At 41.9% G+C, this 13,979-nt stretch overlaps 1 protein-coding gene across 4 annotated transcripts in view; it reads left to right on the plus strand.

Annotated features, from left to right (window-relative positions):
- The window catches only part of lmln (leishmanolysin-like (metallopeptidase M8 family)), a 106,768-nt gene that overhangs the window by 72,069 nt on the left and 20,720 nt on the right, over positions 1-13,979 (plus strand). For all 4 annotated transcript variants that reach the window (XR_005944618.1, XM_041201611.1, XM_041201608.1 and 1 more), the window contains 3 exons: positions 1,928-2,004; positions 3,981-4,091; positions 10,325-10,457. Coding sequence is in view for 3 of the 4 variants with exons in the window: in XM_041201611.1 (XP_041057545.1) it covers positions 1,928-2,004; positions 3,981-4,091; positions 10,325-10,457 (321 nt within the window). In the remaining variant the exon portion in view is untranslated. The remainder of the gene's footprint in view (positions 1-1,927; positions 2,005-3,980; positions 4,092-10,324; positions 10,458-13,979) is intronic.

A 13,979-nucleotide genomic window follows, 5' to 3' on the forward strand; every position in this document is an offset into this window, starting at 1 on the left:
ACCAAAGCTATAATCTATAATAATTACTTGAGCTGTATATGATGTAACAATTTTGTATATTTTTAAAGGCAGAGTCAAAATGCAGTGAGTAGGATTATAACAAAGTACTGAAAATATTAGTTATGTTGGATAACTTGTTCAGATAAGAACAAAATTTCTGTGGTCTAAAATGCATTTGTGATATGAAGAGAATTGGTTCATTGACGGAAAAGCTGTGCATATCCTTAAGTACGGAAAATGCAGCCAATTATTTTGCAAAGACTAACTGTTTTTTCAAGCCCTTTGTACAATTAATTTTGTGAATTCTAAATTAATTAAAATGTCGCTTAATTAATCCAATAGTCTGTTTTTCTTCTAATTGGCATACATATGCTGTTTTGTAAATGCTAATTTGATATTGAAGTTGATATTACTTTTCAGAAGTTGCACTATGGTTTAATTTGTCATCTACAATTGAAAAGCACAGAATTTGCATCCAAACCAGTGGGAGAAAAAATTCCTAGGTCAAGACCAATTATTATAATTTACATGATTGGTCTTGTCCTACAAATTTTATTGTCTCACAAGAATGAGTACTCCACATCCACAAATCACTACATCCAGCAAGACTTCCAAAGTGAGGGGCTTCAAATCTGAATCATCTTCAAAGTTTGGATACAAATTCTGTGCTATTGGCTTTGCAAAAGAACTGGTAGCATTTTCTATCACTTCCAGATTTCTTTGTACTCCCACCCTCGTGCAATTGAGCCACTCATAGTGCCATGGACTTGGCTCTGCCTACATTCCCCACATGAATCATCACTCTCATCAGTATTCAGAACTGAATGCAGGTTTGAGAGTGGGGTGCACTCAAGGAACTCCTGCACCACTTGCCTGTTCCTGATGGTCAGCCCTTCCCTCTCTACCTGCATACCCATAAGCTGTGGGGTGACCGAATCTATAAACGTGCTATCCATGTAGCTCTCGACTTCGCGGATGTACCACAGTGACACCAGCTGCTGCTTCAATTCTGAAACCCGGAGCTCAAGCTGCTGCAACTGACTATACTGTCTGCCCAAATGGTTGTCCAGGACACATCAAGCGACTTGCTTGTACCACATTGTACAGAGTGGGCATTCTTGATGTTGGAGCAGTTGTGTCATTCCTTTTCTTATTATTTAACCTTGTTACTGTTTAAAAAACTTTGCTAACACTAATACACCTTGCTACTATTAGTAAACCTTACTAGTACTGATAAATCCTACCATACTTTATACTTTACATAACATACTTTACTAGTTATAATAAACTTACTTAAATAATTCCAGCTACTCACTTGCTCCTATTATTAATACTTAATGTATAACATTTGTAATTTGAGACTCAGTGCCTAAGCAACAATACTCACCAGCCAATCAACTTATGACCATCTTGTGATATCACATCTCGATTTCTGTTTTTGAAATCCAGCAGTGGCAGTGTTTAGCTCCTAGTCTCCTCTGAACTCTCGCCGAGGCCTGTGTATTCTCCGAGCTCTCGCTGAGCCCCGCATCTCCTCTGAGCTCTCACCCAGCCCCGTGTCTCCTCCAGGCTCCCACTCAGCCCCGCAAATCCTCCGCACTCCCGCTCAGCCCCGCGTCTCCTCCGCGTTCCCATTCAGCACCATGTCTCCCCCTAACCCCTGTTGAGCCCCGTGTCTCCCCTGAGCTCCCACTCAGCATCGTGTCTCCTCCAAGCTACCGCTCAGCCCTGGGTCTCCCCTGAGCTCCCGCTGAGCCCTGCGTCTCCTCCAAGCTCCCCCTCAGCCCCTAGGCTCCTGCGAGCTCCCGCTCCGCCCCGAGGCTCCTGTGAGTGGATCCTGAAAGAAAATCTAACAATGGGGACAACAGAATGCTTTGATTAGCCTTTTAAGTTCTATATTACATTTTGTTCTTTTTTTTCCATCCAGAATGAAGCAATGACAGGATCTCACACACAGAACAGAGTATTCTCCAGGTTAACCTTGGCAGCGTTAGAAGATACCGGGTAAGATGAATGAGGTGTAAGCAGACTTTTACACTGTACAGTAACTTGGGACAAACTTTTTTATTCAAATTAAATCAAAATATTTGAATTAATAATGATTAAAAACAAAAGTGTGAACACTGGAAAAATGAAATACTCATTTCGGGCATTTATGACCCTTCTGCAGATGATTCAAGCAGAACCCCCAGGTGTTGGGCAGTACTTCAATTCTTGGGGCTTTATAGCTTTTCAGAATATTTTAAATTAGAAAGAAAATGTTGTTAGAAAACAATGAATCTACTTTTCAGACTTGCTTGATGCAGGATGCAATTTACTGAGAATGCCCCTTCTCTCTCTCATTTGCTTTTGGAAAGCCAACTGATTAGGTTGTGACAAATCTTTTTGGATCACATGATAAAGCAAATAAATGGAAGATAAAATGCAATTTAACAAATTCTGAAATTGAAGGAGTTGCAGATCCAAACTTTACATGGATTTAAATTTAGAAATGTACAATTGAACAATTTGTTTATAATATGATTACTTCTTGACACATCTGTATCTAAGACATAGGTATTGCTGTAGCTTCTGGTCTCAGATTTCAGAGGTGAGTTATGCAGTCAGCACATCGGAACATCAGCAGTGATTGACTGTTGTGCTGAGGTCAGCAGCAAAAGAGTTTTCACAGGCTAGGATGTCTGTGCAGCGTTCACTTCCCAAGCAGCTCGTTTTGCCATTACTGTATTATGGGAGCATTGGTACTTCCTTGTAATTATCTAAAATTCAATTTCTAAAGGCTCCAGCAGATCCATTGGACTACCTGGACACTTTTGCAATGCAGTTTCAACCCAAGTTTAAAAAGCATTCTCAGGCTTTAATGCCATTTACAAGACCTGTGTTTATTACTAAATCTTCATTGTTTAGATTAGATGCAACTGAGTGGCTTGCTGCACTATTTCAGAGGGCCAATAAGAGTCAACCGCATTCATGTGGGACTGGAGTTACATAGATTAGTCAAGCTACAGATGGCAAGTTTTGTTTCCAGAAGAACATCAGTTGGACTTTTATGCCAATCTAACAGGTTCACAAATACTTCTACTGATATCAGTGTTTATTTCCAGATTTTCTCCATTATTAGTCCAGGCTTTGGAATCAAGTAACATAATCAGTACATTAAAACCAGTTACGAACCCAAAGTGCTACATCATTTTCAGGAGCAAACCAGAAGTTGTTTGGCTTTACTGCCCTCAGAAGTCCAAGTAGGATTGGACTCCAGCCACTTCCATGTCAATCCGCTGGCTGCAAAGTACTTTAAGATACCATGAGAATATGACAACGTTCAATGCACGTACAAGTTCTTTACTCTTTTAATGCACAGCTAAAAACATTGTGTATCAACATGCAATTAGAAATATAATTATGTGGTATAATTACTGTAATTACAGTATAATTACTGAAACCAGTTTAGGGTCTACATATGAATACGGTTGACTCCGAATGGTATTCTTCCTCTGTCTTCCATTTTATGTTGAGATAGGATGCTGCTACCTTTGAGGTTGTCACACAAGGTGAGTGACACATGAAGTGAATAGGAAAAGGAAAAATAACTCTATCCTATTATCTAAGTCTTCTCTGTCTTCCAATATTACTTACGTCTAGGTCAGTCAGGCATCCATTAATACTAAGCCATGCTTTGTAGAAAGTTGATGTAATGATGTTATAATCTTAAAATCTGTCTATGATATTAATTATAAAAGAGCAATCAATGATCAGGGCGTATGAAAAGCTCTATGTAGGTACCTGAACAAGTCACCAGAATAAAATGGCTTATGATCAAAAACGGTAAATTTGTAGGAATTCTGCGTTTGAAGCTCAGCTATATCGAAATGGCTTAATTTTTGTATGGTACAAATATGTGGCAATCTCCTTTAAAAGTTTTAATTATAGCAATTTCTTTCCTCTTTCCTACCACAATTCCCACCCACCACTACCCCCAGCTGGTACAAAGCCAATTACAGCATGGCAGAGAGACTGGAGTGGGGTGAAGGTATGGGCTGTGACTTTGTAACGAAAAGCTGCAAGTTCTGGATTGACCGACAACGGAAGATGTGAGCATTATGTTATGTGTGAATATATATTTTTAAATATAGTGCCCCTAATGACTCTCAGCAGTTTAATGGGTTGATGTAATGAGAGAGTAGTGCCAAAAATGATGACTAATGATGCTTGGGTGGTGGCATGCTTAGCTTTATTAATTATAATTTGCATAGCTTCCCAATACCTATTACTCAAAAGAAAGATTCCCCTGCCATAGGCAAGCCTTTACTTGCAAGCAACTGAAATAGGATCTTATAAATAAAGTATTGGGGATAATGTACAACTGGGTGAACAATAACTGGTACAGAATTGCACTCTGCATTCATGACCCTCATCAATTGACAGTAGACATCATGCTGACAAACTGAGTCAGGCTAAAAATCAGGAATCATGTTTGTTAAGAGTAATGTTAAATGAAGAAAGACCAAAAAATGGCAGTTTTAGCCAGATTGTAATATTTTTCTTATATAACAGTAAAAAATTCTGAATCTCCGGTAATCTCATAACCTTGCAACCCCAAACCGTGAAGGAAATCTTTTGTAAGAGAATGACAAGCTTTTGCTTACCTCCTGCCTTAGTAGTATAGGGGTTCCCTTTCCCCTCAGAGACCCTCCCCACACTCAAAGTTCGTGACACCAGATTCACAAGTGTTTGGCTTGAACAGAATGACCAGCAAGACAAGTTTCATCTGATAATTCACAATTGCTTTATTGAATCACCCACAGCCCCACAGTACAAAACTCAAAATTTAAAACAACCTATTCCCAGTACCCGACACAAAGTCACCACCACTCGGTTAAAACTTACAAAAACACAGGCAAAACATCACGTCCTGCCCTGAAACCTTAAGAAAAAAGCCCTCGGACCAATATCACTGAGATATGGCTGAAACAAGTTACAGGGTACTGGCAACAAACACCAAGATTTCGCTCCAAAATCCTCAGACCAATATCACTACAATTTGGCTAAAACTTACAATCCTCAACACAACTGGTCTGTCCGGTTTTGACTGTAGGCCTGAGTCAAAGTGACCAAACATGACCCTTCTTCCATCTGCAGCTCAGATGCTCAGATCTGCTCAGCTTTTATAATAATTTAACTCAGACACGTCATAACATATTTCCTAAGATAAAAGCAAAAAACTGCAGATGCTGGAAATCCAAAACAAAAACAAAAATACCTGGAAAAACTCAGCAGGTCTGACAGCATTTGCAGAGAGGAATACGGTTAAAGTTTTCAGTCCATATGACTCTTCAACAGAACATATTTCCTGTTGTTCCAATGTCCCTTTAGTTAATTCTATGCAAAGTCTAGACAAATGTCATCAGCTCCTGCTGGTTGAAACAATGCAGGGTTTTCCATGGAAGATGTATCCCGACGAATATTATCAATTAAAAGCAAAAAAACTGCAGATGCTGGAAATCTAAAACAAAAACAAAAATACCTGGAAAAACTCAGCAGGTCTGACAGCATCTGTGGAGAAAACACGGTTAACGTTTCGAGTCCGTATGACGCTTCAACAGAACTAAGGAAAAATAGAAAAGAGGTGAAATATAAGCTGATTTAAGGGGGGGGGGTGGGACAAGTAGAGCTGGATAGAGGGCCAGTGATAGGTGGAGATAACCAAAAGATGTCATAGACAAAAGGACAAAGAGGTGTTGAAGCTGATGATATTATCTAAGGAATGTGATAATAAAGGTACAGATAGCCCTAGTGGGGGTGGGGTGGGGGGAAGGGATCGAAATAGACTAAAAGGCAAAGATAAAACAATGGATGGAAATACATTTAAAAATAATGGAAATATGTGGGAGAAGAAAAATCTATATAAATTATTGGAAAAAAGGGGGATTGGAAAGGGGGTGGGGATGGAGGAGAGAGTTCATGATCTAAAATTGTTGAATTCAATATTCAGTCCGGAAGGCTGTAAAGTGCCTAGTCGGAAGATGAGGTACTGTTCCTCTAGTTTGCATTGAGCTTCACTGGAACAATGCAGCAGGCCAAGAATGGACATGTGGGCATGAGAGCAGGGCGGAGTGTTGAAATAGCAAGCTATAAGGGAGGTCTGGGTCATGCTTGCGGACAGACCAAAGATGTTCCATAAAGCGGTCACCCAGTCTGCATTTGGTCTCTCCAGTGTAGCGGAAACCGCATTGGGAGCAGCAAACGCAATAGAATAAATTGAGGGAAGTGCAAGTGAAATACAGCTTCACTTGAAAGGAATGTTTGGGCCCTTGAACGGTGAGGAGAGGGGAAGTAAAGGGGCAGGTGTTGCACCATCTGCGGTTGCATGGGAAGGTGCCGTGGGAGGGGGTTCAGGTGTAGGGGGTGATGGAGGAGTGGACCAGGGTGTCCTGGAGGGGACGATCCCTGCGGAATGCCGCCAGGGGGGGGCGAAGGGAAGATGTGTTTGGTGGTGGCATTATGCTGGAGTTGGCGGAAATGGCGGAGAATGATCCTTTGAATATGGAGGCTGGTGGGATGATAAGTGAGGACAAGGGGGACCCTATCACGGTTCTGGGAGGGAGAGAAAGCTGTGAGGGCGGATGCGCGGGAGATGGGCAAGACACGTTTGAGGGCCCTGTCAACCACCGTAGGTGGAAAACCTCGGTTAAGAAAGACATGTCAGAGGAACTGTTTTTGAAAGTGGTATCATCAGAACAGATGCGACGGAGGCGAAGGAACTGAGAGAATGGGATGGACTCCTTAGAGCTGTAGCCGAGGTAGCTGTGGGACTCGGTAGGCTTGTAATGAAATTGGTGGACAGTCTATCACCAGAAATTGAGACAGAGAGGTCAAGGAGGGGACGGGAAGTGTCAGAGACGGACCATGTGAAAATGATGGAGGGGTGGAAATTGGAAGCAAAATTAATAAATTTTTCCAGGTCCCGACGAGAGCATGAAGCAGCACCGAAGCAATCATCAATGTACCGGAGAAAGAGTTGTGGGAGGGGGCCGGAGTAGGACTGGAACAATTTGTTCCACATACCCCATAAAGAGACAGGCATAACTGGGGCCCATGTGGGTACCCATAGCCACACCTTTTATTTGGAGGAAGTGAAAGGAGTTTCCTCTACATTGGAGAGACCAAACGCAGACTGGGTGACCACTTTGCGGAACACCTTCGGTCTGTCAGCAAGCATGACCCAGACCTCCCTGTCGCTTGCCATTTCAACACTCCACCCTGGTCTCATGCCCACATGTCCGTCCTTGGCCTGCTGCATTGTTCCAGTGAAGCTCAACGCAAACTGGAGGAACAGCAACTCATCTTCCGACTAGGCATTTTACAGCCTTCCGGACTGAATATTGAGTTCAACAATTTTAGATCATGAACTCTCTCCTCCATCCCCGCCTCATTTCCGATTTTCCCCCCCCCCCCACTTTTTTTTCCAATAATTTATATAGATTTTTCTTTTCCTACCTATTTCCATTATTTTTAAATGTATTTCCATCCATTGTTTTATTTTGCCTTTTAGACTATTTCGATCCCTTCCCCCCACCCCACCCCCACTAGGGCTATCTGTACCTTTATTATCACATTCCTTAGATAATATCATTAGCTTCAACACCTCTTTGTCCTTTTGTCTATGACATCTTTTGGTTATCTCCACCTATCACTGGCCCTCTATCCAGCTCTACTTGTCCCACCCACCCCACCTTAAACCAGCTTATATTTCACCTCTTTTTTTATTTTTCCTTAGTTCTGTTGAAGAGTCATACGGACTCAAAACGTTAACCGTGTTTTCTCCACAGATGCTGTCAGACCTGCTGAGTTTTTCCAGGTATTTTTGTTTTTGTTTTAGATTTCCAGCATCTGCAGTTTTTTTGCTTCTAACTGATAATATTCATCGGGATACATCTTCCATGGAAAACCCTGCATTGTTTCAACCAGCAGGAGCTGATGACATTTGTCTAGACTTTGCATGGAATTAACTAAAAGGACATTGGAACAACAGGAAATATGTTCTGTTGAAGAGTAATATGGACTCGAAATGTTAACTGTGATCCTCTCCGCAGATGCTGTCAGACCTGCTGAGTTTTTCCAGGTATTTTTGTTTTTGTTTTGAATATTATCAGTTCTCATTGTATGAGCAATTCTTCTGCTGTTTGAGGTGGCACAGTAACAGCACCTGGCTCCAAAGTTAATGACCCTATTCCAGTACTATTGCCTGTGGTGGTTGAATAATTCCTTGAGTGTATTGTATTGATGATATGTCCTTCGTGCCATTGTATTGGGTAATCAGATTTCTTGATTGCATTAGTCACGTAACAGCACCTGGCTCCAAAGTTAATGTCCAAACCCTTTTGGTGAGTCACTGTTTTTCACTAAACATCCGAATTAACCCCTTGCTGCCCCGCTCTATACTACTGACTGCAGCATATCTTTTTGAAATTTATAGTTCCAATCATGAGGTCAAAACATGCCCGTGGGTTTGAAATTATGGTCCATAAATTTCCCAGTTGGAGGGGATTTTGTTCCTACAGTAGCATTAAAGCAAGAAGATACTAAAGATCGAGGAATGTCCAGCTCATTTTTAAACCGCACTCCCCTTTTGTGTGTGGTGAATACAAAAAGAACATCACAAAGAAATATTCATTGACTCACTTGAAATTCTTCTTACAGTGGCAGACCAGTCATTCATTAGATTTTACAAACACCAGGGTGGCTTTTGTAATACCTAACTACAAAATTTGTTCACTTTCAGGGAAAACTGGAAATGGGACCCTATGAACACAGACATCACTGTCAATAGCCAGAAAGGGCTCAAGCAATTTAAGTGCCATGGAGTATAAACTTAAATAGCTATCAGCTTAGCGTTTGTTAATTATTTCTAATCACCCGGCTGCACACATCTTGTATGCTTGTTAGGTAGTAAGATTAGCTCTGCTTTAAACAGTCAGCATCAATGTGAATGAGTCCTTTTCTTGGCCATCCACAGGTCCAGGTTGGACACGGCCCATTGGGGTGGTTGATCCGGATGCCTGCTTCCTTCTGTGGCCTTGTCCATGCGTGGGTGGCCCTGGAGAAGGAACAGGCCATATCCGTCGGTATGTTTAAGGCCTTCTGCGACCGGTGGGCAACACAGGGACTGGAATGTTTGAGTTATAATGTGAATGTTATTTTGGTTATAAGTTTTATTTGTTTTTGTTTCAGTCCTTTGTTAGTTGTACCCTCTGAAAAGGGTATGTTTTGTTTTTCTTCCTGTCTGTTGACACTGGGACAACACAGTGTCTCTTTATAATTAATTAAAGAAAAGGTAGACTGCTTTTGTGTGTTCAGTACCTTGTCCCCCATTCAGAAACATTTGTGACTGTGCAAAATTGATGGGCAAATAAAAATCAACTGTTCCATTAAGCTCACCCTGCACTATGATGGCAGGAGCATCATGATTGGACACTTCTTTACATCATGCTCCCTCTTCCCTTCCCTGTAGGTTTGTAATCACCTAGGAGACACAATAAAACAGAAACACATGGACAACAATGGAAAATAATACCCTGGAAACTTTCTCTCCAATCTCCTCAGGCAATCAAAGCCAGTCCAGGAGATAAATGGGCCATGTGTTTTATACATAAAGATACTTGAATTCTATATGATGCAAACTCTGCCCTCTTGAAGAACTGGTTTGGTTCCCTTTTGAAGGCATGCAGGGAGTCAGCATTTACCACATCAACCAGTAATTTAATCCAGTGGCTCAATATTCTCTGGGAAAAGATCATCTAATATCCAGTGTATTCCTGTTGCTTGGTTTAAACAAAATTATGTAAGAGTTAAAATTAAGGCCTTCAAGAAAGTTAGATATGATATAGTTGGTTAAAGTTTTGCAGTACTAAAAAGCTATGAGTAATTATATGGAGCACAAATATTCTAACAAACTGTAATAGGGCAGTTTTCCAATTTGTCACATGATACATCAACTGACTTCTTTTGAAAGATGATGGGATCCAAAGTAGCTTTTTTTCACTCTTCACCTTCACCCTGTAGTTGGTTTCTTCTGCTTAAGCAATTGTTTCCATAAGCATTGATGCTTAGTATGTAACATTATTGTATTTTCAACTACCCAAAATTGCCCTTGATAAAAGTTCTCTTGAATATGGTTCAAAGTGAAACCAGAATAAGATTGATTTAATGTAATTTAAAAGTTTAAAAATTAGTTTATACTACTCATTTCTATGCTTAAAAATAGAATGTGAAAACTGAAAATAGAAGTTTGTGTAAAGCAATTACATTGAATATTTCTCTTCAGGAATAAGAGTGTAACTCCATATTGTGACACACAGAGGGCATCTCCATTACAGTTGACATGTCGACAGGATCAGAAGGCTGTGGCAGTATGTAATTTAGAAAAGTACCCAACGCATCTACCATCCGAGTATCAGGTAAAATGGAATCCTTCTATTTTTGCACCTGGGCTAGCATCGTGTGTGTGAAGTTTTTAGTAAGCCACGGCTGCAAAAGATTCGACCCTCAACCACCACAGCTGAAATTAATCTTTCCTCCAAATTAGAATTGGTCATCGGCTTATTTTAAAATTTATCATTCTAAGCTGTATGACAATATAAGTTGCAAAGAAAGTGTATTTTCAGATTTATTCTTGCATTTGGAATTACTTATTTGGTTGGGGGAGGTGGGGTGGTATTTAAGTTGGAACTGGAGTAGTGAGAGATATCTTCCAATCATTTCCTGTTGGAACTAAAAGATTTGTTTCTTTCCCCTGCCTGAATCGGAACATATGATATACGTAGAGCCATACTATTGTTTGTCCTGACAAAATTCTGGCTGTCTTGTTGAAGATCTGAGCCCCAGAATATCCCCAGCTCTATTCAAGCTCTTCCAATATAGCTCTTATTCGTCCTTGGAAGTGAAAATGGCCTGCTCATTATCTGACGTGTTTGGTAGGGTTCTGGTGGGTATGTAGGTGACTGAAGGGCAATCTACGCCTAGAAGGTTCTGATGCAAATGGGACAGGATACCACAAACTATTGAGTTTTGGACGAGTTGCTGGCTCAGGATTTCCTCTGCTTGCGTTTTCTCTCTGCCTCTGATAGGCACTTGCTTTTGAAGGAGGCAGCACCATTTTTTAAATTTAGTTACAGTGATCCTGGATGAGCTTCTTCCAAGTCTCAAAGTCAATATCAAAACTCCTTCAGAGTGTCCTTGTAGTGCTTCTGTTGACGGCCATGAGAGCGCACCCCAGATTCAAGCTGTTAAAGAAAATTTGCTTTGATAAGTGAATGTCAAGCATTCTTGCTATATGACCAGCTCAGCACAGTTGTGACTGTCTCACTATGGCTCTGTGTCTGATATTTTGTCCTGCCATCTGATCTTCAGAAGCTTCTGAAGGCAGCTCAAGTGAAAGTGGTTGGGCTTCTTGGCATGGTAGGCAAACCTACTCCTCTTCATTCTTAAACTGATATTCATAGTCTGCTGAATTGCTTTGGCAATTCTTGCATGTGTCTTGTTAATCTAGCCAGTTTGAGAGAGAGTGCTGCTGAGATGAGTGAACTGCTGACAGGTTCTGGTCATGGGCTGAAACTTTGGGCTTGAGATAGGGCTTTCCTGGAGCAGACTGGTACATTGCTTCAGCTTTCTTCTGGCTGCTCGCAAGGCTATGTTGTCGCATAACAAAAACAAAAACAGAATTACCTAGAAAAACTCAGCAGGTCTGGCAGCATCGGCGGAGAAGAAAAGAGTTGACGTTTCGAGTCCTCATGACCCTTCAACAGAACTAGGTGAATCCAAGGAAGGGGTGAAATATAAGCTGGTTTAAGATGTGTGGGGGAGGGGGGGCGGTGGTTTGGGTGGGGGGAGAGAAGTGGAGGGGGGGGTGTGGTTGTAGGGACAAACAAGCAGTGATAGAAGCAGATCATCAAAAGATGTCACAGACAACACTATCAGGGAATGGGTCAAAAGACTTGCCATCGTCCGGGACACGTGTGAACATGCCCTCACGGAGCTGTTGAACCATTGTGATGAATTTCTCAGGACAGCTGAATTTCTCCATTACCTTCCAAAAGCCCTTTCCGCTGACTGTATCAAAGGCCTTGGTCAGTTCAATAAATGTGGTGTAGAGGTCCATATTCTGTTCTTGGCATTTCTCCTGGAATTGCCTAGCTGCAAACACTGTATCAGTGGTTCCTCAACCTTTTCTGAAACCGCACTGACTCTGGTAGCAGATCCTGGTCGAAATGTTGCAGTAAGTGATACAGAAGGATTCTGGCGAATGTTTTGCGGGCGATGGAGAGGAGTGAGATTCCTCTACAATAGTCACAAGATTGGCGAGTTCCTTTCTACTTAGACAATGGAGGCATCTCTGTATTCATGTAGGATGGTTCCTTGCTCCCATATACACTGAAAGAGCTTCTTGATCAGGCATTGATCTCCAGTCTTGTAGACTTCAGCTGGGATAGCATCAGCTCCTGGAACTTTGCTGCTAGACAGGAGTTTGATTGTGTTCATCATTTCTAACTATGTGGAAGAGTCATCAAGAGAGCAGTTGATGGCAACCTGTGGCAGCCTGTTGATTGCTTCTTTTTTGATGGATTAAGGCTGATTGAGGATGTGGTTAAAGTACTTTGCTCACCCTTCTAGAATTTGGCCTTTTTCTGTAACCATTCTTGACCTGTCAGCACCAAGGATTGGTGATGAACAAGTAAACTGGGGCCTGTAGACAAATTTCAGAGTATGGTAGAATCTCTTCCAGGCTTTGAGGTTTGCACATGACTGAAATTTGCCTGCTTTCTGATTCAGCAAAGTATTTTGCTTCTCTCAGAACTTGCATTGGTCAATCCTGTAGATATTTCAGTAGGTGTCGTCCTTGGATAATGATGACTTGTCACTTGAGAAAAACTCTGTAAAGGCAATATTTCTCCCCTAATAGGTTCTGGATTACCTCATTGTTTTCATTGAACCAATCTTGATGCTTATGAGAGGTAGGGCCAAGACTAGCTTTGCACCTTCCCCTTTTCCACGACCATTCCGCCACTCCAAAAGAATGTGTAACCACCAATTTCCTTGACTGACTTTCCATAGGTAGGCAAGGCTCAGTGACTGGGGAGGTGATCTGGACATTGTACCTAGCCAGCTCTCTATTGACAAGAGCAGTTCTTTTCTCCAGTCTATTGGCTGTGGCGTTGCCTAAGAGGGTGCGCACTTTTCATGTTCCAATGGTGACCAGTGTCACTTTTACTTTCTTTTTTGAGATTGGCTTATCACTATGTTGATGGGCTCCCTGCCAGCAGCAGCCTGCTGGCAAGGGAGGTGAGGCAGACAATGCTTAGGGCACCTTTTTTGAGCCCCTTCCTCAGACTAAGGAGGTGAGCAGTGTGGTCCTGAAAGGGTTGCCCAGTCACTCTGGGGGCTGCTGAGTTCCACTTCTGCTTCATTCCAGTGAAAATGACCCTATGGCCTGATCTGCCTGTGTGCAGGTTTGTGGCTACAGCTCCCAGTGAACCCAAACCTGCTGTTTCGTCACTCGTCCATCACCATGGGACTTGTGACAGATAGCTGATGGATGACAGATGATGAACATGACTTGTGTGTGAATTGGATTATGGTGAGGGAGAGTTTCACATCATCATTCTCACTCTCTCATCCTGACCTATCTTGGTCCAGTGGCAATATGAGTCTATACAGCTGGTGATAGATCCAGATGCAGTGGGTGGCCAGAGCCAGAGTATCTTGATGGTCTCTACACGTTCCATAACATGGTGCTGGCCTGCCTTCAAGACTGTTGGAGTTTGGATTGGTCTCACCATCCAGTCCACCGGAATTAGCCTTCACATGCGAGGGTAGGCAAATTCCTAAGTCATTGAGGGTAGGAGCCCTGACAGCCACCCTTACCTGCTTTGGCTCACTCATCGAAACATTTTAGCGAAATATGGCAGCTGTCGCATGCTAAC

Source organism: Carcharodon carcharias, chromosome 12, assembly GCF_017639515.1.
Source record: "Carcharodon carcharias isolate sCarCar2 chromosome 12, sCarCar2.pri, whole genome shotgun sequence".
Classification (NCBI taxonomy): Eukaryota; Metazoa; Chordata; class Chondrichthyes; order Lamniformes; family Lamnidae; genus Carcharodon; species Carcharodon carcharias.